The sequence below is a fragment of the Glycine max genome, chromosome 10, assembly GCF_000004515.6.
Source record: "Glycine max cultivar Williams 82 chromosome 10, Glycine_max_v4.0, whole genome shotgun sequence".
Taxonomy (NCBI): domain Eukaryota; kingdom Viridiplantae; phylum Streptophyta; class Magnoliopsida; order Fabales; family Fabaceae; genus Glycine; species Glycine max.
Genome location: NC_038246.2, coordinates 6,454,618 through 6,479,976, shown reverse-complemented (window position 1 = coordinate 6,479,976; position 25,359 = coordinate 6,454,618). Strand labels below are relative to the sequence as shown.

The 25,359-nt window shown below is 33.4% G+C and overlaps 1 protein-coding gene across 4 annotated transcripts; it reads left to right on the top strand.

Annotated features, from left to right (window-relative positions):
- Positions 1–21,224: 21,224 nt before the first annotated feature.
- Positions 21,225–25,008, top strand: LOC100799670 (trihelix transcription factor PTL). 4 transcript variants are annotated; one of them, XR_001383066.2, is made up of 4 exons: positions 21,225–21,870; positions 23,149–24,501; positions 24,670–24,726; positions 24,861–25,008. XR_001383066.2 is itself a non-coding variant. In XM_006588764.3 (2 exons), the coding sequence occupies exons 1-2, from the start codon at positions 21,383–21,385 to the stop codon at positions 24,443–24,445; spliced, it is 1,785 nt and encodes a 594-aa protein (XP_006588827.1). In that variant the 5' UTR covers positions 21,225–21,382; the 3' UTR covers positions 24,446–25,008. The 4 variants fall into 4 exon arrangements, 1 of the variants encoding a protein (XP_006588827.1); XR_416255.3 differs by having other exon boundaries at positions 24,670–25,008; XR_001383065.2 differs by having other exon boundaries at positions 23,149–24,726.
- The last annotated feature ends 351 nt before the right edge of the window (positions 25,009–25,359 follow it).

Here is a 25,359-nt window from a genome sequence, read left to right as displayed (position 1 = left end):
AGTTTTCCTCAACAACCAATTCATACCATTTATCAATTTTCATAATACTAGCAGTATGATTATCAATTTTTATATATATATATATATATATATATATATATATATATATATATATATATATATATATATATATATATATATATTAATTTTACACCAAAAAAATTGTGTGTTAATATTATGTACTATACTAATACTGTAAATTCGCAATATTTATATTAATAATATAATTTCTAGTATATAAATTGTTACACCAACATAGGCTAACTCGATATATATATATATATATATATATATATATATCTTACATTATACCTTTTAAACTGACCCAAATTCTGTTAGTGCTATAATACAAATAAGATTTGTCCACGTGAGACATGTACTCATTTTGTTAATTGAACAATAATTGTGGTGGGATGGTGTTTATTTTTCTTGCTATTATTTTCTGCTCATGCATGGATGGAACCATCTGCACTGCACGTTCTGCTATATATACTTCAAAAGCAAGCTATCAGTTCTGTACCTCTGCCAGTCAAGATTCTTTACACCGTTACCTCTTGTGTCTTGCCCGATTTCCTCTTTCTTTTGTTGTGCCTAACGCTCCCTTTTTCTAAGACAAAATGATAATTGAAACCAATCATGCAATATGATTTTCAAGAAAATTGCTGATTAATTGTCCATCTCATTTTGGGAGTAAATTGATGTTGGAGGAAAGAGAGAGATAAAATAAATAGAAAAAAATATATAAATATGATAAGTGATGAGATAATAATTAAGAAAGAAAGATAATAAAAGAAAATAATGTGAAATTGAGTTGAAAGGAAAAATGAGTCTATGCTTATAATAACCCAATTTTCAAATAATCATATGATAGCTAGATAATGTTTAACAAATAAATTATGAGAATCAACTTTCTACTTTGAGTATGGTAACTTGTGTGTGTGCGCGCGTGAATAGTTTGTGTATGATAATTAGTTACTGTTCTAAGTGTTGCTGGCATAGAATTGTAGGGGCCTACGGGGTGATGACACTCCAATGTTGTCATTGCTTTCTTTTAAATAGTGTAGTATTAGGATATTATTGGATCGTTACCTGTGTGATTTCATTCCTTACATTGACATTGTTGACGGTTAACTATCCTCAACGTTCAATTCCTTAAATCTATTATCATAAAAGTTAATTATCTTGAAATAGTTGTTAGATTTGTAAAAATGAGCTCTTTTATTGATTGGGGAATAATTCCCTATTTATACAAGTAACAAATGCAGAGTTAGTTGTACAATAAAAATATTAGCTTATTCCAACAGCCCCCCTCAAGCTGGATTATGGATATCAACCATATTCAGCTTAGAAAAAAGAGTGGAAAAGCTAGGAAATGGAACAGTCTTGGTGTGAATATCAACCAATTGATCCTTGGAGGCAATAGGCATGAGATGAATGATTCCATTTTGTACTTTCTCTCTAATTAAGTGATAACCAATCTCTATGTGCTTGGTCCTTTCATGGAAAGTTGGATTTTGGGCAATTTTGATGGCGGATTGATTGTCGCAATATAAGTAAATTGGGAGAGATGCAGAATGATGTAAATCAATTAGAAGGTACTGCAGCCACTGAACTTCACATGCAGTATTTGTGAATGCTCTATACTCAACTTTACTTGAACTTCTTGAGACTGTAGGTTGCTTCTTAGACTTCCATGAAATCAAAGAAGGACCAAGAAATACACAATAACCAGTTATAGATTTTCTGGTATCCGAACAAGCTGCCCAGTCCGAATCACAGAAGGTCGTGAGCTTAAGATCTTTAGTGGAAGAGAAGAAAAGACCTTTCCCTGGACAGCCCTTGACATACCTAAGTATATGAAGTGCTGCATCATAATGACTTTGATAAGGAGAATCAAGGTATTGGCTGAGTTTATGCACAGAAAAACACAGATCTGGCCGAGTATTGGTAAGGTAGATAAGCCTCCCAATGAGTCTTTTATAGCTTGTTGGATCGGGGCAGTAGAGTATTAGCAGAAATCTCGGGTTTAAAATTAGAAATCATGGGAACCGAGGCTGGTTTGCAGCCCAAAAGACCAGCATCATCCAACAATTCAAGTGCATATTTTCTTTGAGACAACACTATGCCTGATTTTGACCGAGCAACCTCCAGGCCTAAAAAGAATTTAAGAGATCCGAGGTCCTTAATTTTGAATTTCTGATCCAGAAAGGCTTTAATAGCCACAATTTCATCCAAATTGTTCCCAGTCACGACTATGTCATCCACATAGACCAAGAGAATAGTAATCAACTTGTCTTGGGTCTTAACAAACATAGAATGATTAGAAGAAGACTGGTGGTACCCCAAAAACAGCAGTGCGGCAGTAAGTTTGGCATTCCACTGCCTGCTTGCTTGCTTCAAATCGTAAAGAGACTTTTGAAGCTTGCACACTAAAACTTCTTTAGGAGTTTTAAAACCAGGTGGCACTATCATGTAGACATCTTCATGTAGATCACCATGCAAAAATGCGTTATTTACATCGAGTTGATGTAAAAACCAATTTTTAGCTGCTGCTAAGGCAAGAACTAGTCGAACCGTTGTAAGTTTAACAACCGGAGAAAAGGTCTCACTGTAATCAACACCCTCAAGTTACGTATATCCCTTGGCAACCAAACGAGCCTTATACCTCTCTATACTTCCATCTGTTTTCCTCTTGATCTTATAAAACCATTTAGAACCAATAGGATTTTTACCAAAAGGCAAGGCAGTAAGAGTCCAGGTTTTGTTACTTTCCAAGGCTGCAATTTCTTTGTCCTTAGCATCTCTCCAACAAGCATGTTTCACAGCTTGAGTATATGTCTGAGGCTCAGGGACAGTGGACAAAGAAAGTAAATATGCAGTGTGAGGAGAAGATAAATGAGTAAAAGAGGTAAAATCTGTGAGGGGATAAGGTGTACCTGAAAGATGATGTGCATTGCCCATGGAATTAAGTACATTACATTTGTATTCATTCAGGTATTTAGGAGTAGTTTTGATTCTAGTAGAAAATCTGGTTGGGGCAGGGGCTGCATTAGCTGCAGGAAAAACATAATCTACAAGGACTGCATTTGAAGCTGCAGAATCAGCAGGCAATGAGGCTGAAACAGGAGAAGAAGGGGCTGATATAGAGTGATCATCAATGGAGGATGATACAACAATGGGTGCCTCTGTACCAGAAGAGTTAGACTCGGTTAAGGGAATGGAAGAGACTGGAGCAGAATGGACAACATCAGAATTGATGTCAATAATAGGAAGATTGAGTGGGAAAATAGAGTCAACAGAGAAAGAAGATGTATGGTCATGATAAGGAAAAATAGTCTCATAGAAAATAACATGTCTAGACACAAATATTTCTCTAGTATGCATATCAAAGAGTAAGAAACCCTTGGTACCAAAGGAATGACCGAGGTATATGCATTTCTTGGCTCTAGGCTGAAACTTAGTCCTATGGGCTTGAAGAGTGGAAGCAAAGCAAAGTGTACCAAAAACTAAGATTACTCAGATCAAGATGAGCATGGTAAACATGAAAATGAGGAGAGTGATTTTTTAAGAATGGTGTGGGCAGCATGTGTTACTGAAAAGGACCAAAAACATATAGGTAGGTGAGATTGAAACATGAAAGATCTAGCAATGTTAAGAATGTGTTGATGCGTTCTCTCAACTAAACCATTTTGTTGAGGAGTTTCAACTCATGATGTTTGATGAATGATGCCTTTAGATTGGAAAAATGAAGGCATGGCAAACTCAAGACCATTATCACTCCTAATGATTTTAATTACTTAATGAAATTGAGTTTCAACTAAAGCAATAAAATCAATAAGATATTGTCTGGTTTCAGCTTTAGTTTTCATGAGTTTAAGCCAAGTATACTTAGGTTTCTCATCAACTATGGTAAGAAAGTATTTGTGACCTAGAATGGAAGGAGTGGCATAAGGCCCCCAAATGTCAACATGTATTAAATCAAATGTAGACTCAATTAATGTTGTGCTGGAATTAAAAGATAAATGCTTTTGTTTGGACAAGTGACAAGTATCACACACTTTATTGATATATGTGGGAATATTGCAATGGAATTGTTGTAGAATTTTGTAACAAGAATGAGAAGGGTGACCTAATCTATAATGCCACACATCATGAGTGGAAATATGACTAGTAGTGGTGTTTACATTGTGTAATTGAGAAACTGTCTGACAATTAAAATGCTCAGGAAGAATCAAATAGTAAAGACCTTTGAATTCCTTAGTAGTACCAATCATCTTCAGACATGTATTCATCTGCAAAAAACACAAATTATGGGTGAAGACAGCTCTACAATCAAGAGCTTTGGTGAGTTTGGTCACAGAAATGATATTCATATAAAAATGTTCAACATAAAGAACATTGTGCAATATCAAAGAATCGGTTAGAACAATGGTGCCCTTATAGAAAGCCACAATAGTTTTTCCATTTGGCAAAGAAACAGGAACTGGTTTAATGGATTGAAAAGAGGAAAACCAGTGTAGTGAACATGTAAAGTGATCTGTAGCACCAGAATCTAAAAGCCAAGGAGTTGTACCTGAAGATGGTTGAACAGAGATATTGTGAGAGCTGACCAAATTTGATGAGCTCACAACAGTGGCAGTAGGCTTTGCATTAGGAAGCAGAGCAATCAAATTAGCGAGTTGACCTTTGGAGAGACCAGAAAATTCCTCAGAAATAGCAGATGAATTCAGTTCTTCAGATGAGGAAGCTGTAGCAGAAATCTGATTAACAAATGCCTTCTTGGACTTCCAACCAGGAGGATAACCATGTTTTGCAAAGCAAGTATCAACTGTGTGATATTTTCTGCCACAATGTGTGCAATGGCGAGATTGTCCTTGTTTAGAGTATCCTCTGCCATGACCTGGAGAGGTAGTAGTAAATGAAGGTGCAGACTGCACAACTAACACAACAGTAGGAGTGGGAAGAATTGCCAAATTCATATGCCTTTCTTGTTGTATGATGATGGAGAAAACCTTGTCAAGAGAAGGCAAGGGATCAAGCATAAGGATTTGAGACCTAGCCTGGTTATAAGGATCATTGAGGCCTTAAAGGAAACACAAGACACTATCAATGTCTCGATATTTCTACATAGCCACAACTGATTTGCATGAACCAGTGGGTGAAGACTCACATGAAGGTATCGGCCTGAAATTGCAAAGTTCGTCCCAGAGAATCTTGACCTTAGTGAAGTAATTTGTGATCGAGAGATCACCTTGCTTCAAAGAATAAAGATCATAATGTATTTGAAGAATTCGAATGTTGTCGCCTTGAGAAAATCGATTGCGCAGTGCATTCCACACATCAGAGGCTTGAGTGAGCCAAATGACGCTGGTTGCAATTTCTGGTGTCACAGAATGATTGATCCAAGATCGATTCAGGTTGTTGCATTGTTTTCATTGAGCGAAATTAGGATCAAAATCACTAGGTTTCTGAATTGTACCGTCAATAAACCCTAATTTCTTCTTCATTTCGAACACCATGGTCATCGCTTGTGCCCAGCCGTTGTAATTCGATCCGTCAAGCACTGTTGTAACAATCTTGCTCGAAGGATTTTCATTAGAGTGTATGAAATAAGGATTAGAGAAATCTTGAACAGATGAAACGGTGGAAGTCATTATGGGTGAAGGAGTAGAAGATGTGGAAGCAAAAGAAGCCATTGAAAGAATGTAATCAAAGATTCACAGAGATCGTGAACGAAGAATTGAAAGAGAAACTCAGAGAATCAAATCACGCAAGATTAAAAAAAACATGCAGAATGCGAAAAATTGTGAATCGCAAGAAAGAGAGAGTTCATCAGAGAGAGCAATTAACAACTGATACCATGTTAAATTTGTGAAAATGAGCTCTCTTATTGATTGGGGAATAATTCCCTATTTATACAAGTAACAAATGCAGAGTTAGTTGTACAATAAAAATATTGGCTTATTCTAACAATAGTAGCTAGCTTTTTAAAAAAAAAATTATATTATCAATGGAGGTAGTGTCACCATTTTCTTTTTGGTCAAACCATTACTAAATTTCCCAATCTTTGTTCGTTTGGTTTGAGAAAGAAAGTAAAATTAAAGAAAGTGAAAGAAAAAGAAGAGAAAATGGGATGGTTTTAGATTATTTGATAATAAAAGGAAAAATGACAAAAGTTTTCTTTTCTGTTGTTTGATTGTATAGAAAGTAATTAGAAGAATATATATATATATATATATATATATATATATATATATATATATATAATAAAAATAAGATTATATTTATATTTTTATCATCACACAACTTTGTTTTCTTGCCATTTTCGTCCAAATGGAATAGATTGTGATAATTGTGGGTCTCACAAGATTTTTGCTTGTGCCAATCCTTTCTCTCCTGACGGAGGAATGAAAGACAATTTAATTGTTTTCGTTCTATACCCTTCCATTCATCATGTTTCCCTGCATGTATTTTTAGCCTTTTACCTTGTTTTGTAGGAGGAAAATAGGAGGGGGAAAGTGAAAATAAGGAGAATGGAAATAATATTAATTATCTGGTTAAGTGAAAATAGGATGAGTTCCACTAATATTTTTTTCACTCCATTTCTCACATTTTTATCCACCTCCTTATTTTTTCTATATATTTCTTTTCAACCAAACATATTTTTTCCTATTTGTAAAGATGAGAAAAATATGGTAGATAAATATAACCGAACGAGTGAAAATAAGTAAAAAAATAAAATAAATTGAAGGTGTTTGATGAAACAGAAATCAAGAAGAGATAATAAGAGAAATAGAAAAATACTTAAAATAGGTAAAAAGTACTAGTGCAGGTGAGTCTAATAATTTCTAAAAATATTTTCATCCTAATCATATCTACCAAACAAAAACCCGCTAACTTATTTCCATCTCTTCCCCTTCCTCCTTATTTCGCTTTTACCAAACTAAGCCTTAATTTTTACTTTACTTCTCATTTATTATATTCACATTTTCTATTTTCATTCATTAATTTCTCTCCCCTCTACCAAAATGATCCTTTGCGACGGATTTTCAAATCTTTGGGCCTAACTGAAAATACAGTGCTAGCTATAATGAGTCCAAAATGCATTGTATTAAGCTGTCTGTTGAAGGAAACTGTGTTGGTCGTTGACTCGTTGGGGAGGGGGAAGAGGGGATGGAAGATTTTTTGGATGGTTAGGGATTGAACCCACCAATTCTGCTGCATGTCCCTGCTAGCTAGCTCTCCAATAAGCTTTGCTGCAAGGGAACTGTGTCACAACGCAATTTTGACTTCATTATAGGAAAAAGACAGGTCTAGTAGTTATAAATACAGGCTCGCTTGAGTGAAAAACCAAATCATGAAGCGTAGCATTTTTTTTGTTTTGTTTTGTTTAAGATCGCTGTATTCTAACATTAATTTAAATATTGACTGATCCTGATTCAGTTCGAGTCTAATAATTATTATAAGCTACAAAGTTATCGTTACCAAATTTTCATGCAATAGCATTGTCAGAGAATTTAATTAGAGATAGATTAATTAGCCAATTTTATGTCGAGTGATAGGGAGAATGTCAATACAAGAACTCATGAACAATATGCCTTTTTTATATATATAATAATGAGTCTTTTTAGTCTTAATTTGACACTTCTCCCCTTAAATGAGACAAAGTCAACTTATATACACATTTGGAGACATAAAAAGAAAGTCCAAAACTCAACTGGGGGGATGCAGTGGGTGGTGTAAGATTTCATTTGAGCAAATTATTAAATTGGGAAACCTCTATGTTCTACATTCTTTGGAGTTTCCAAATACAAAAAATATTAATATCAGTGACAACACAATTTACATGTTACATATTTTTAAAAATTTGTCACTAAAATCTCTGTGACGTTTAATATTAGCGACGAAAAAAACAATTTTCGTCAGTAATTTTGTAAGCAAGAGGTATGAAGTTTTTACATACTTGCACATAGAGTGCCACCGGATGGTGGTGGTCACATGGTCATTTGGCACATATTTATGATAAATAGAAGCTACTTAGCTACCGGACGAAGGTTCACAAGGGTCCTACTCCAATGCCCATTAAAAATAAATAAAAAATACTGAAACTACAGTTATAATTTATTCAGCTAATAGCTTTTTCTTGGGTAAATTTTCCACTGTTAATTTCTGTTCATCCCCCAGTACGCGTGGCATATCATGTTCTCACCATTCATATAAATTTTACACTACTCTCCAAATTAAATTACTGTATCAAGTTCAATTCATGAGAATTAATATTAAGGAATATTCAATGTTATATATGTGAAAATGCACTATTAGCTTCATTATAAAAAAACTTGCGCACTTGCATATGCTACATGCTATCTCGACTTCATAAAATCTCACTCATTCTCTCTCTCCCCCTCTCATGCAATGGAGTGTAAAGTCTTCTCGTTGAATTCATCATTGTTGTATGTTGATTCATTAACAACCATTAGTTAGTTCTCTTGCTTTTTACCAACTTGTATTTTTCTGTTTTCTGTTATAGCTGTTGGATCGAGTGACCTCAGAATAATTAAGAGGGGGAGTTGAATTAATTATTCATAAACCTTTACCAATTAAAAAATTTCTCTTTTAAGGCTTTTACTAAATTGTTAAGAGAATGAGGAGTAGAAGAGAATCTTAACAGAAAGTAAAAGTGGAAATTAAATGCACAGCGGAAAGTAAAAGAGTAGGGAATAAGGAAACAAACACACAAGAGTTTTTATACTGGTTCGGTAACAACCCGTGCCTACATCCAGTCCCTAAGCGACCTGCGGTCCTTAAGATTTCTTTCAACCTTGTAAAAATCCATTTACAAGCAAAGATCCACAAGGGATGTACCCTCCCTTGTTCTCTTTGAACCTAGTGGATGTACCCTCCACTAGAACTGATTCACAAGAGATGTACCCTCTCTTGTTCTCAGTCAAACCCAAGTAGATGTACCCTCTACTTGTACCACAAAGGATGTACCCTCCAATGTGTTGAGACAAAGATCTCAGGCTGTTAAACCTTTGATACTTTGTGAATGGGGATACAAAAGAGTTCTCAGGCGGTTAGTCCTTTGAATACTTTTGTATAAGGGAAAGGGAAGAATCAAAAGAATTCTCAGACTGTGTCATTTTGAATTCTTTGACAAGGGAGAAGGGAGACACAAAAGAATTCAGGCGGTTAGTCCTTTGTTCTTTTAGAAAAGGGAGAAGAGAGACACCAAAAGAATTCAGGCGGTTAGTCCTTGGTGAATTCTTTTTGGAAAAGGGAGAAGAGAATGAAAAGATGAATAGCACAAGTTTTCAAGGTTTGGAAAACCAGAAAACTTCATAAAGCTTTTGGTACAAAGAAGAAGAAGAAGAACTTCAAAGAGATTTCAAGGCTTGTAAAGGATTGTAAGAGTTTGTTAGAAAGATTGATCTGATTTTTTTAAAAAATGCAAAACAAAGCCTTGCTTTTATAGACTCTTCATGTATGGTCAAGAAAGTCATTCAGAAGAGTTATATCTTTTAGAAAAACTTAAAACCCATTTGAAAGAGTCAAAACCTTTTTGAAGAGTTACATCTTTAGATTTTTCAGAAACAAACACTGGTAATCGATTACCAAATAAGTGTAATCGATTACACAAAGCTTTTGAATGAAACAATGTGACTCTTCACATTTAAATTTGAATTTCAACATTCAAGGGCACTGGTAATCGATTAACAAAACATTGTAATCGATTACAACTTTTTGAAAATATTTGGAACGTTGTAAATTCAGTTTGAAAACTTTTTCAAACTCATTTTGCTACTGGTAATCGATTACCAAAGAGTAAAAACTCTTTGGTAAAGGTTTTGTCAAAAACTCATGTGCTATTCAAAGTTTTGAAAAAAACTTTTTAATACTTATCTTGATTGAGTCTTTTCTTCATTCTTGAATCTTGATCTTGATTCTTGAGATCTTGAATCTTGATTCTTGTTTGTAGGCTTTCTTCTTGAGTCTTGCGTTCTTCTTGATTCTTGAACTCTTGACTTGTTCTTGATTCACTTGAGATGTTCTTTGATCTTTTGAGCTTTTTGTTCATCACTTTTGTTGTCATCATTGTTATCATCAAAACACCTTTGAATCATTGTTGATTCATCATGAAGCTTTGCTTCCACAATAGCATGTAACAGTTAATTAGTTTTAAGTTGGTTGAGTTAGTTGGGCTAGAAATAGTACTTCTATTTCTTCTCCTGCATAGCTTAGATCAAAAGAGAGTTTTTTCTGTAACTAGAGAGAGAGTTTTGTACTTAGAAAATTCTGCAATGATTGAATAAAGTGGCTGCTGTGAGCACAGTGCAGTTTTTTCTATTCTTCATTTTTTTGCATTTTGCTTATTCTTGTTCATACAAGAAACTCATTCTTTTGTGAATTATAATCTGATCTTGGCACAACAAATTGGTGCGATGAGCGTGGAGCGATTTTGAGTTCGATTCAAGAAATGGGCTCGGCCAAGTATGAGGTTGAAAAATTCACAGGGCAAAATGATTTTGGGCTATGGCGAATGAAGATGAGAGCTCTTCTTGTTCAGCAGGGCCTGGTGGAAGCACTTGATGGAGAAACCAAACTTGAAAAGATGATGGCTGATGGGGATAAGAAAGCACTACTGCAGAAGGCACACAGTGCAATTATCCTCAGTCTCGGAGACAAGGTGCTAAGGCAAGTCTCTAAGGAAACAACTGCTGCTGGGGTTTGGTCAAAGCTTGAAGGTTTGTACATGACCAAATCTTTAGTTAATCGTCTTTACCTAAAGCAGTCTTTGTATTCGTTTAAAATGCATGAAGATATATCAGTAGGAGAACAATTGGATTTGTTTAATAAACTGATTCTAGATCTTGAAAATATTGATGTCACTATTGATGATGAGGATCAAGCTTTGTTATTGTTGTGCTCTTTGCCTAAGAGTTACTCTCATTTCAAAGAGACTTTATTGTTTGGAAGAGATTTTGTTTCTCTTGATGAAGTGCAAGCTGCTCTGAATTCAAAAGAATGAATGAAAGAAAAGAAAAGAAGTCCTCTACAAGTGGTGAAGGGCTGACAGCAAGAGGCAAGACCTTCAAGAAAGATAGTAAATTTGATAAAAAGAAGCAAAAGCCAGAAAATCAGAAGAATGGTGAAGGAAACATCTTCAAAATCAGATGTTATCACTGTAAAAAGGAGGGTCATACAAGGAAAGTTTGTCCTGAAAGGCAGAAAAATGGTGGCAGTAACAACAGGAAGAAGGACTCGGGAAATGCTGCAATTGTTCAAGATGATGGCTATGAATCTGCAGAGGCACTAATGGTGTCTTAAAAGAATCCAGAAACTAAATGGATAATGTATTCAGGGTGTTCATGGCATATGACACCAAATAGATCATGGTTTGAACAATTTTCTGATCAAGCAAATGGGTTAGTACTCCTTGGAGATAACAAGCCTTGCAAAATTGAAGGAATTGGATCTATAAGGTTCAAGTTTCATGATGGGGCTAAAAGAATTCTCACAGAGGTCAGATATGTACCTGAGTTGAAGAGAAATTTAATCTCTCTTGGTGAATTTGATAAAAGAGGGTATGTGTTCAAGGGTGAAAAAGGAATACTGAATGTAGTTAAAGACTCCATGGTTGTCATGAGGGGAATTATGGAGAATGGCCTCTATTTTGTTGATGGTGAAGTTGTAATTGGCTCTGCAGCCACTGCAACCGGAAGAGTTTTATCAAAAACAGAGTTATGGCACATGAGGTTGGGCCATGTAAGTAAGAAGGGATTGATTGAATTGGCAAAACAGGAGCTGTTATGTGAGGGCAGAATGGAAAGATTAAAGTTCTGTGAACATTGTATCTATGGCAAAGCCTGTAGAGCCAAATTCAATGCTGGACAGCAAAGAACAAAAGGTACTCTTGATTATGTTCATCCTGATCTTTGGGGTCCAACCAAGACTCCCTCTCATTCTGGAGCAAGGTATTTCTTGAGCATTGTGGATGACTACTCAAGGAAGTTGTGGATCTACATTCAGAAAACAAAAGATGAGGCTTTTGATAATTTCAAAGGTTGGAAAACACTCATGGAAAACCAAATAGGCAGAAAGATCAAGAGGCTCCGTACTGATAATGGTCTTGAGTTCTGTTTTGAACCTTTCAATGATTTCTGTAAAGAGAATGGCATTGCAAGGCACAGGACAGTTGCGGGCACTCCTCAACAAAATGGCTTAGTTGAAAGATTCAACAGGACCATTTTGGAGAGAGTGAGATGTATGTTGCTAAGTGCAGGATTACCCAAGATTTTTTAGGCTGAAGTAGCAATGACTGTTGTATATCTCATCAACAAGTGTCCTTCAACAGCTCTGAATTTTAAAACCCCTGAGGAGATTTGGTCTGGCCATCCACCGAGTCTAAAACAGCTAAAGGTATTTGGCTGTGTTGCTTATGCACACATCAAGCAAGATAAATTGGAACCTAGAGCTGTCAAGTGTATTTTTCTAGGATATCCTGAAAGAGTGAAAGGGTATAAGCTGTGGTGTTTGGAGGCTGGTTTTAAGAGGTGTTTGGTGAGTCGTGATGTTGTCTTCAATGAAGCTGAAATGGCCTACAAGACTAAGCCCAACATGGTTCAGTCCAGCACTGATCAGAGTAAGGAAACTGATTCTGAAAAATTAAATTTTGAGGTGGAGACTGAGGATAAACATGTTGAAACACAAGTTGTTAATTGGCCTCTTGATGAAGAAAAATCTGAAGAAGAGGAACAAGAAGAAGCTGACTATGTGCTGGCTCGAGATAGAATCAGAAGGGAAATCAAACAACCTAAGAGGTATGGATATGTTGATCTAATAGCATTTGCTCTGGTAGCTGCTAGTGAAGTTTTGGAGGAAGATCCAAAAACTGTTAAAGCTGTCTTAGCTAGTAAGGAGAAAGAAAAATGGCTAAGTACCATGAATGAAGAGATTAAGTTTCTCCATGACAACCATACATGGGAATTGATTAAAAAACCACATGGTTCTAGAGTGGTCAGCTGCAAATGGATCTTCAAGAAAAAAAAGGCATCCAAGGAGTTGAACCAGATAGATTTAAAGCTAGACTTGTTGCTCGAGGATTCACTCAAAATGAGGGAATTGATTTCAATGAAGTTTTCTCTCCTGTAGTGAAACACAGGTCAATCAAAATTCTTATGGCTATGGTGGCAGAATTTGATCTTGTGTTAGAACAGATGGATGTGAAGACAACATTTTTGTATGGGAAGCTTGATGAGGTGATATTGATGAAACAACCCGAGGGGTTTGAAGTCAAAGGTAAAGAGGATTATGTTTGCAAATTAAACAAATCCCTGTATGGTCTAAAATAGTCCCCAAGACAATGGAATAGGAGATTTGATGAATTTATGGCTCATATACAGTTTCATAGAAGTCACTATGATAACTGTGTTTACTTTAAATTTCCTTCTAAAGCTGAGTTTGTGATATTGCTATTATATGTTGATGATATTTTGATAGCAAGTAACAGCATGAGTGAGGTTGAAAAATTGAAATCTGAATTGAGCAGGGAATTTGAAATGAAGGATTTGGGAGCAGCCAAGAGAATATTGTGAATAGAAATCAAATGGGACAGAAAAAGGAAATTGTTGTATTTGTCCCAGGAGTTATATCTCAGAAAAGTTCTTGAAAGGTTTGGAATGTTACATTCTAAACCTGTAACTACTCCTATGTCACAGCAGTTTAAGCTCAGTACAAGTCAAGCACCTAAGACACATGATGATATAATTTACATGGAAGGTATTCCATATGCTAATGCTGTAGGGGTCACTGATGTATGCTATGGTATGTACTCGCCCTGACATAGCTCATGCAGTGAGCTTAGTAAGTAGGTTCATGGCAAATCCAGGAAAAGCACATTGGCAGGCCCTGAAATGGATACTCAAATATATCAGAGGATCACTTGGAAGAGTTCTGGTTGATGGTGGAGCTAGGAATAGCAGAAGGACAACTGCTATTGAAGGTTTTGTAGACTCTGATTATGCTGGCTGTTTAGATTCAAGGAAATCCCTCACAGGATTTGTGTTCACTGCTTTTGGCACTGCAATTAGTTGGAAAGCTAGCCTTCAAAAGGTAATGGCTTTATCAACCACTGAAGCTGAGTATATTGCTCTTACAAAAGTTGTGAAAGAATCTATGTGGCTTGAAGACATTGCAAAGGAGCTGAAGATACAAAATGAAGTGATCACAGTACACTGTGACAGTCAAAGTGCCATTGATTTATCCAGAAATTCTGTGCATCATGACAGGACAAAGCACATTGATATTAAGCTGCATTTTGTCAGAGAAGTTATTGGTCAAAGATCAGTTATAGTCAAGAAGATTTCAACTGATCACAATCCTTCTGATATGATCACAAAGGCTCTTCCAAGTAGCAAGTTTTTCCATTGTTTGGACTTGATTCAGCTGAAGGATGATTAAATCCTGTTTCTGCAGCAGCCACTGTTTTTGTTAATGTTTTGTTATTGAACCAAGGTGGAGAATTGTTGTATGTTGGTTCATTAACAACCATTAGTTAGTTCTCTTGCTCTTTACCAACTTGTATTTTTTTGTTTTCTGTTATTCTGTTATAGCATGTAACAGTTAATTAGTTTTAAGTTGGTTGAGTTAATTGGGCTAGAAATAGTACTTCTATTTCTTCTCCAGCATAGCTTAGATCAAAAGAGAGTTTTTTCTGTAACTAGAAAAAGTTCTGTACTTAGAAAATTCTACAGTGATTGAATAAAGTGGCTGCTGTGAGCACAATGCAGTTTTTTCTATTCATCTTTTTTCTGCATTTTTCTTATTCTTGTTCATATAAGAAATTCATTCTTTTGTAAATTATAATTTGATCTTGGCACAACAATCATTTTGTTAGATTTATTGACAAAAGTGAGATAATAATACTAAAAAGATACTGTCTTAAAACTACACCATTAATTAAAAGATTTGCACTCGCAGTCAAAAGTGGCGATACTATGATTGAAAAATGAAAAGGAAGTAGCCTATAATTACATAAGTGATCGATGAGGATAAGATAATCACGGAATGAGTGCAATCAACGAACCAAAATATTCGTAATTGTCACTAAACAAACAAATATACATTTGCAAAATCGTATTAATTAATCTGTCATTGTTTTCTATATAATTTGTTGAAAATGGCCGATCAACTAGTAATTAATATAATCAAATTAAAGTATATAAATAAAAAATTATTCTCATTTTACAAATTAATTTTGTGAGAATGAGCTATCCCTAAAGTTAAATTCTAAGACATACATTTGTAAAATCGTGTTAATTTGTCATTGTTTTTTATAACTAGAATGCACATACACATGATTTTTAATATAATTATTATGAAATTCTACGACAAGAAGATTAATGTGTTGATTGGTTGGCGAAAAATAGAATTTCTTTATCCCCAAGTTGCTGACTTTACAGAATTATCCTTCCCAGTTACAACGTCTTTTGTTGGCTGATGCTTTAGGCACTCCTTTATTCGGGAGTAATTTTCGCCTTCCTTTCTTGCTGTCTTTTATTTTCCAATGATAAAAAATATATTATATAATTATTTGTGATTGAATGATGATAGTATAAAATTTTGCACTATCAATATATTTCAATTAAGTTATTATTATTTTAACTTAAGTTATATATAATTACGTTGGTAAGAAAGATTTTGGAATATAGAATTAAATTTTGGTGGTTGCTCTTGTATCTTCAATGTTAAGAGGGTACCAACATCTTTACATTAAAATCACAGATCATATATGATTTAAACTTTAATGTTGTTTTAAATTTTATAACTGTAAAAAAATTTATCAACATTTTTATTTATTTATTAAATATTAAACATGGAGATTTTAAAGTGTAAATAGATGAGCAACAAAACTAACCCTAAAGGTCAATTAGCAATTAAACAACAACACAATCCTAAACAATAAACCATATTGTTTATTCTATATTATCTATAAGGTGAAACCAAACAAAACCTAATATAAAATCTTGATTAACAATTTTAAAAAAAGTTTACCCAATTCATATATAAAATGATCCACCCAACAATATTATTATTATTATTATTATTATTATTATTATTATTATTATTATTATTATTATTATTATTTTGTAATTAAGAAACGTCATTATTGCATTTAATTAAATTTGTTTCCCAACAATTCATATATTTACAAATATTTACTAAATTGGCTCAAAGTTTCAATTTTTTTTTTATATTTTCGTTAGGACTCTCAATTTTGCATAATAGTATATAGTTCTAGTACATTGATAGTTTGTTTTCATGTATCCATGTATTTATATTATTTTGTTGAATCACAATTATATTTTTAATTTAAAAATACAAAAAAATGTAGATAGAAGAAAATATGGCATCATCGCTGCTATTTCACTTTTTAGGTAATTCAGAATAGAAAAAAAAATGAAAAATAGAACAAAGTGGGCAACACGATGAGATAATAAATAGGAGAACAAAGTGAGCAAGACTAAAACTATGGATAGAGCATTAATATAGATAGATAGAAGGCTTTTGAGAACAAGAAATAATAAAAATAGGAACAAAATATTCCATGTTAAATTTTCTAGACTAAGTTTAGCCATATCTTTCATTCGAGAAAAAAAGGTACGACCAATATAACGCATATCTTGGATGTATGAAATACTTCAATAATTACGAAAAGTAACTCACACAGTCGGAAAAAAAATGCAATGAAAGTGTTGCCTGTTTTTGAACCAGAAAGTGTTGCCTTTTCCACCATTCAACACAGTATATTGGCCTTTTGGTACATTGAAGATGTCATAATGTAGGAAAATTTACTGGGAGATTAAACTAAAGTAACGACGTTATATATGGTCGCACCTTTTCTTCTCGAATGAAAGATACGGCTAAACTTAGTTTAGAAAATTTAACATGGAATGTTTTGTTCCTATTTTTTTATTTCTTGTTCTCAAAAGACTTCTATCTATCTATATTATTGCTCTATCCATAGTTTTATTGAATTTATAAACAGCCAGATCCACCTTGATTAAATAAAATATATTTGTTCATGAAATGATTTAATTTACAATATTTTCTATTTTCAATTTGTATGTACCGCTAATATGAAAAAGTACGTTTACAAAGTGATATTGTCAAATGATTTAACATGTTTTACTAAAAAATGAATATTAAAACTAGTACAAAAGATACACACACTTGACACATGTCATTCAATAACTTTCAAATAATTCATACACGCACATCTCATTTAATAATTTATCAAATGGTTTATTTAAAACAATTTTTACAGCAACTGATAGAAAAAAAAATTCTTTAAAATTAAAACTAAATTAAATTATGGTGCAGGTGTAAGTTTTTTAACCGGTATTTTTAATTTGATCATATATATATATATATATATATATATATATATATATATATATATATGTATGTATCCACCATAAATAACTCCTTGATTTATTTTAATTCTATTGTTTTCTACTTTATATTATTTTGGGTTTTGTGATTTCAATTACATGCTCTGTATTGTTAGTTGAATTCTCCTCTGATTTGTTGTTTTAATTATTGAAGTTTCAATTAGGCTCTATGTTCTTAGTTGAATTTGCTTTGTAACCTTAGTTGATTTTGAAATTGTTTTTAGTTGAACGTTGATATTATTCTTAGTTGAATTTTTATGCTGAAATTTTGTTCATTGTTCTCAGTTGAATCTTGATGGTGAAATTTTTCTTTGTATTCTTATTATTGATGTTGGAATTTTGATGTTGGAGTTTTATGCTTAAATTTTGTTTCATCTTGTTATTGCTTGAATATTGTTATGATTTTTTAAAAAAAGAAATTATTTGAATCGAGCCAATTGGGAAGGTGAAGTGTTGGTGTGAATAACCAACATTTTCTATTCCTAATTTAAGCCATCATTTTTTGGGAGATTTCTAATTAAACAAACACTCGTTGAAAAATACTCTTTTTTATTGAGTGTGAGCTAAGAGTATTTTAATGTTAGTGTTTTATGAGTTGTTTAAAATTAAATAACATTATTTAACAAATTTTTATTATTGAAGTAGATGAGTTAATAATACATTACATAAGTGAGTTGCTTATATAAGTAACTATTATTTAATTTATTTTTATCAAGTAAAGAATTATTTTTTTTAATTATAAAATTAAATGTGATTCAAGTTAAACATTTACTCTATCAACTTTAACATTAAAGTAAATTTGTATAAAACTTTTTAAGTCTCCTTAAAATTGTAAGTAATACTCACAAATTTAAGATAAATAACTTAATTAAACAATTATGCATTGTTGTAAGAAAGAATTAGTAAGATTTCTCTCTTTTTAATTACGTGAATTGCATAGTGTTGGAGTGAATAACTAATCCTTATTAATTTAATGAGTATAAAATAACTAATGCTTTCCACATTCCAATTTAAGCCTCTCTTTGGAGAGGTTTTCAATTATGCAAGGGTCCCACATATTGGTGCTTAATTTGGAGGGCCTCAAACTAGATTTGGAGCTTATTCATCGTGTGCTTCAAGTTTGTCAATGCCATTATCATTTCCATTAACCCATCATATAGGTTTCCACCACTCAAACAACCCCCAAACTCAAATCCTCCACCCCAACTTGAATATCTCTTAATGTTCACCAATCTAAAACTGCCATGTGTCGGTAACTAGCGTAGTCATGGCCAAAGAAAATATGAAGAAGAGAAGAAAGTACGTATTCAACCTCTATGACAATTTTAATTTTGTTTAGTAAATACTTGCTAAAATAGCAAGTGCAAGAGCTACTTTATTCATCTTAGGTTTATGTATAGCAATAAAGAAAAAAACTTCTCAAAATAGATTAGTGTGATCTAGAAGGGAAAATAAACCTTGACAATAGCAGCAAGAACGCCTCACGCTCCACTTGGCTCTTCCTCGTGAAATACTTCACCCCCATGGAGTATGGTATTCCTTTTTGACCAAATATTTGAAAAACAATATAAACATTTTTAATCAATTCTTGTTCTATTTCTTTTTCCTCGTCATTGACAAGAGAGCAAGAAACAGAAGCTTCCACAATAAAATCACATTAAAAAACCTTTAAATTCTCCAACGCTCATCATGGTCTAACTCTATACCTCAATTAAGTAACCATGTCGATACAAAAAATATATCATAATTTGCTCGCTTCCATTCTAATTTTGACTGAATGTCAGAATTAGTTTAACAAGCCTTTCCAATATCTAACTAGTTTCAATAACTATTTTGCCTTTGCTTAGATTATAAGTTGACCAATAGCAAATTTTCCGAATCAAATTGTTTAATTAGATAAAATAGTTATTAAAACTAGTGAGATATTTGAAAGGCTCGATAAATTAATTCTAGGATTCAGGTAAGAAGTTAGTCCATGGTTTGTTGAGATTATTTTGTGGTGAAATATCTTGTTTCTAGCCCTTTTGTTAATGATGATTGAAAAAAAAATAGAATAAGAATTGATTGCAATGCTTAGATTATCTTTTAAATATTTGGCCAAAAGGACAAACTATACTCCATGGATGAAACATTTAATGAGAAATGAGAGTACTCGATCATATGGAGCATGGGGGTTCCTGTTTAAATTATTGTCAAGGTTTATTTTAATTTCCTATTAGATTACACAAAGTCATTTTGAAAAGTGACTTCTCTGATTGCAACACATCAACAAAAATTAAAATAGCTCTTACACTAATAAACTTGCTACTTTTGCAAACATTTATAGAGACTTCAGTTTACTGAACAATAAAATCAAAACTTCCACAAAGGTAAATACATGATCTAATTAATTTGAAGGTAAGAAAAAGGTTTTTTAAATTATAAGTAGGGAAAAAGTTAAATAACTATTTAAAAATAAATTGAAAGAAGCATGGTTAATTTGTGATGGGTTGTAGTGAATCATTACCAAAATTCAAAAAGGTAGCATCCCAGGCACTATACACGCGTCAGCAACGTAAACTGGCTGTCTCCCATTCGTCATCCCACTTTTAGCAGCCTCGTTTCAAGCTTTCATTGGCACCCTAAAAACACATGCATGTTTTTAGTTTATTTCAAATTAAATAGAAAGACTTATCAAATTTAATAAAATAATTTTTATAATAACTTTTCATCACAAAATTTAATTCAATTTAATTATTAAACTTATTTATTTTTAAATATGTTGAATGGATAAATTTTGCACAATCATTTTTTATAATTTTGATTTTATTTTAAGAATATATATATATATAATAATTTTTTAACATTAAAACTAATTTTAAATGACTGAGAGTGTGATAATATTTTATTGAAAAAAATATGTCTTACAGTATATTATAAGTATAAAAATTGTAATAAATTATTTCCTTTTTTGCTTTTGGATGCCAAAAAAATTAACTCATCATATATATTCATGTGAAGTGGATATATTTACTCAAAATACCATTTTCATGTTTTCCCATGAGAAATAAATATATTTAGCATGTAATTTCATATATAAATACTTAAAATTAAAGATTACTTTAAGTTTTTTTTTTTTACTTTTTAAAACTATTGCATGCTATTATATTCCAATTTCAATAGTTAGTTAACATTCATTTTTGTCGCCCTCCAAAATTTCCAATTTGATAGGTCACGCCACACCACATAATGATACATAATATAATTATATACACATTCTTCTGTTTGTGGCTTAGGGCTTAGACCCTTTTGGTGGCTTCTCCCAAGCACTCGAACCCCACTCCCCACACTGTTCTGAACAAAGACACAGAAGGAAGCAGCATTGTTCTGTGAAAGGCCAAATAGACAGATAACACTCCCAAACACTCCATCAAACACACACAAACATATATATATATATATATATATATATATATATATATATATATATATATATATATATAATAGTATTTTTTATTATATTTTTTATATAGAATATTCATTAGATTTTTCGATTATTAATTCTTGTCAAAAAATTTAATTGATCAATTTTAATAAAATTCTCATCTTAATTATTATTTTTACATTACAAAATTTAAATACGAGAATTTATTTAAGAGAAATAAATATAAAATCGCTCTCTTTCTCTCGTACTATAATATAAACACACACAGTGTCACTCTCTTTCTCTCTCTTAAGTCTCATTCATTCTCATACATACATATAATACGCACCATCAGAAGCATACACTTGGACATGGGACCATAGTCCTCAGCTTAAATTTTGAGCTTTTTCCTGCACGACAGGATCCGACTCTGCCGCTTCTCCCTCTCTAATTTCTTCACTCTCTCTCTTTCTCTCTCCTTATTTCCAATTCATCACACCCTCTCTTTCTCTCTCAAGTCCCATTCATGGAAATGGAAGATCATCAGCATCAGCACCACCATCATCACTTTGGCATGAACGATCTAAGGCAAGTGGTGAATAACGGGCCGAGGCCGGCCCATACCACCTTCCCCTCCATGCCGCCGCACCCCACGGAGGAGCTTTTCCCCGGCCACCACCACCGTAATCTCACTCCTTTACCTACTCATCATCCCCAACAACAACAGCACTTCGAGGTTATGATGTTTGGTCGAGACATAATGCCACCTGGCCTTCACGACTTTGCTTCCACACCCCATGATTCTGCTGTTGCTACCACCACCATCACCCTACCCACTCCACCGGTTACTTGCGGCTTTGATGCCGCTGAGGGTGCAGGTTGCATCGGTGGAGACCCCTTCACTGGAAGATGGCCCAGACAAGAGACTCTCACTCTCCTTGAGATCAGATCTCGCTTGGACCCTAAATTCAAAGAGGCTAATCACAAAGGACCCTTATGGGATGAAGTCTCTAGGTACAATGCAAGCTTTATTCTCTTAGAAATTCTCTCCTTTAACTTCTCTAACGCAAACTACATAAAATTGATTAAAAACTTTCTCCAAATGAACTGTATAAGTCAATTTTAGGTTTGTAACTTATAGACTCTCATTAACCAAGTGAAAGAGAAAATTTTAATTCATTTTCTTTTTGTTTTTTTTAAGTATTGATGAAGAAATTTATCCCAATAAAGAGTAATTTTAGTTATTCTTCTTCTTGTTTTATAATACTTGATATTCTCTCTTCAATTTTTGTGTATTCAAGTTGATAATTTTAAATTATAATTGTCTGTATGTAGTCTGTTTAAATTGGATTTTTTTTTTTTTTGGGGGGGGGGGGGGGGGGGGAATAAGGGCAGTCTACTAAATTCGATGCACATGTAGTGGTTTCGCGATTTAGTTGATTGTGAGATGACATGGATGGACTTGACGTTAATTTTGTTGTTAGGGAGTTTTGGAAAAAACTATGACATGTAGCGGTATGCATTAATTTTTGTTAACCCTTCTCTTTGGTTGGAAGTGACTATACAGTGTGCAAAAGCTGTTTATCAATTTATCTATTATATTCAATTTGCGATTATTGATTTTGTACTTAAAAGCATTATGTTCATGTATCTAGTACGGGTTCCTAGCAGTGTCTCGTTTTCCATTTTTCAAATCTTGTACCCGTCTTTTAGGTGCAAGATTTTGATCCCTTCGTTTGTTTGTTTGTTTTTTTTTTTTTTTTTGTGGTTGAAAATTCATTGACCATTCCAATACATTTGCACCTGTTGTCTTCTGATTCCATCGTATGAAATGACACCAAGCTTAGGCTCGTCCTCCGAAGCCTCATTTCTATGCCAATTGCAATGTGGCATGCTTTGTTTTGCTTGCCACCAACAACCTAAAAACATCACTGCATGGCATTGCAAAAAATTATTAATTAATTAATTAATTCCTAAAACTCATCATCTGTTAAAATTTTCTACACTCTCATTATTAATTGTTCCATATACTTCTCATTATATTATTATGAAAAATCCTTTGCAAAATGTAATCTGTATTTTAGAATAGATTTTTCATAATACAATAGAAAGTGTAAGAAACAATAGTGAGAGTGTATGAAGGAACAACCCTGATCGTCACATGGGGGGTGTGGGTATTTGAAAACTAGGGTTCTATTCATATCAATGATGGATTATCAATTGTTATAGTCTTTTGTTGTTTAATTTCTTCCATACCCATTTAGTTTTTGATTGTGCTGGTGGTGATCATAGGATCATGTGTGAAGAACATGGATATCAAAGGAGTGGGAAAAAATGCAGAGAGAAGTTTGAGAATTTGTACAAATATTACAAGAAGACAAAAGAAGGTAAGGCAGGAAGGCATGATGGGAAGCATTACAGATTCTTTCGTCAACTTGAAGCCTTATATGGAGAAAATAGTAACACAGTTTCAGTCCCAGAAACCAATGTTGTTGTTGGCAGCATTCATTTTCAAGGCCCTTCTCAAACAAATCAAGATAATAATAAGTTTCAATCTCACAACAACAACAACAACAGGCATTGTGATAGCCTCAGCCTCACTAACTCCACTAATTTTGACACATCAACATCTGAAGGTCATGATGGCAATGATCACAGTATGGAGAATGAGTCCATGGAGAAGAGGATAAAGAGGAAGAGTGGGAGGAGTTGGAAGGTGAAGATAAAGGACTTCATTGACTCACAAATGAGGAAGCTGGTGGAGAAGCAAAAGGAGTGGTTGGATAAGCTTGTGAAGACACTTGAAGAGAAGGAGAAGGAGAGAATGCTAAGAGAGGAAGAATGGAGGAAGCAAGAGGCAAACAGGTTAGAGAGGGAGCAAAAGTTCTGGGCCAAAGAGAGAGCATGGATTGAAGCAAGAGATGCTGCTTTGATGGAGGCTTTGCATAAGTTAACTGGAAGAGAAATAATGAAGGTTGAAACTGATCCTGAGGGTACTATAAATGTAATGACTGCAGCTGAAGTTCAAAACCAGAATAACGAAGATGAGAGTGAAATTTTGAACAGCAGTAATGTTATCAGAGGTGCTGATAGCTGGCAAGAATCTGAGATCACAAGACTTGAACAGCTGAGAGCTGAGATGGAGACAAGGTTTCCATATAGTGAAATTTCAGAAGAGGTTTCATGGGATGTAGTAGCAACAAAGATGGCTGATTTTGGCTACGAAAGGAGTGCTTTGATGTGCAAAGAGAAATGGGAAAGTATCAACAAGGAAGAGAAGAATAGCAAGAATCGCAAGGAAAACTTATCTAGAAACTGCTTTTACTTCAAGAACAATCATGAGGATCAACAACAATCTTCTCTATACGATCAAGGAAGTGCCTATTGTGATGATGATGTCAATGAGCAAGGGAAAGAGATTGAGAGGCTTCAAACAAATAATGGTTCTTCTTCACCTTCAAAATCCAATATTGTTGGAAATGTTGTTCCTTCTGATAGTTGCTTTCCCTTCCTGATGGGTGCTGATCAGGGTGGAAACTTGTGGGAGAACTATGGCTTAAAGCTCAATAAAGAAAATCAAAATCATTGAGTGAATTGAAGTATGGTTAATGACTCGTATAAGAAGTGTTGAAGTATAAATATAAGGTAAAATCTCACATCACATCAAAATATAAAAAAATTGAATATCATATTTGACAATTAGTATATGAGACGTGCTATATCATGTAAGCAAGAGCTAACTAAGGGTTTATTATATATATTTATGGGGCATTTATGAGAAAAATAATGGCTTCATGAATTTATATATTTTAGTGAGGGAGGCGAAGTGACAAAGTTCACTTGCGTGTTGGAACATGACACCAATTTCAGGTGAGTTTCTTTTTTCTTTTTATGCATGCAAATGGAATCGACATTGTATTACCTAGTATGTTGCAAATTCAATGATGTTTGCATCAGTTAATTGATCACTGTTTTTCTCCTTCCTTCCCGGTGCTTCTTTCTAGTGTTAAATAGTGCAGGTTTTTGGTGTTTGTAAACTGAAGGTGGGTAAATTGAGGTAGTAATTTCTTCCCTTTGTTTTTCTGTAAATATTTGTATGAACAAGAAGATTAATGTGCTCGTTTATGCATTAAACCAGGTCCTTTTTTCTCATTATGAAATAGCTTTTGATTTAAAATTAAAGAAGAATCGTGCCATTTGTTTACATTGTAGATAATCAATAGTTCAGATTAGGGTGCTAATAAATGGCCGTATATTCTTCCTCTTTTTTTCTTTCTTTCTTTTTAATTAGTTCACTTTGCAGATCAAATAACTCAACAATTTAATTTACCAAGTTATGTAAAATAGTTGCAAATTTTTAAGTTGTCATCAATTGTCTGATTAATAAAACCTCCCATATATTTATATAAATATGCTCGAAGTTGCTGACACCAAATCCTTAGAGTATGTTTGGATAGAGAATTTTAACTAAGAAAAATAATTTATCAGAGAATTTGAATTTCT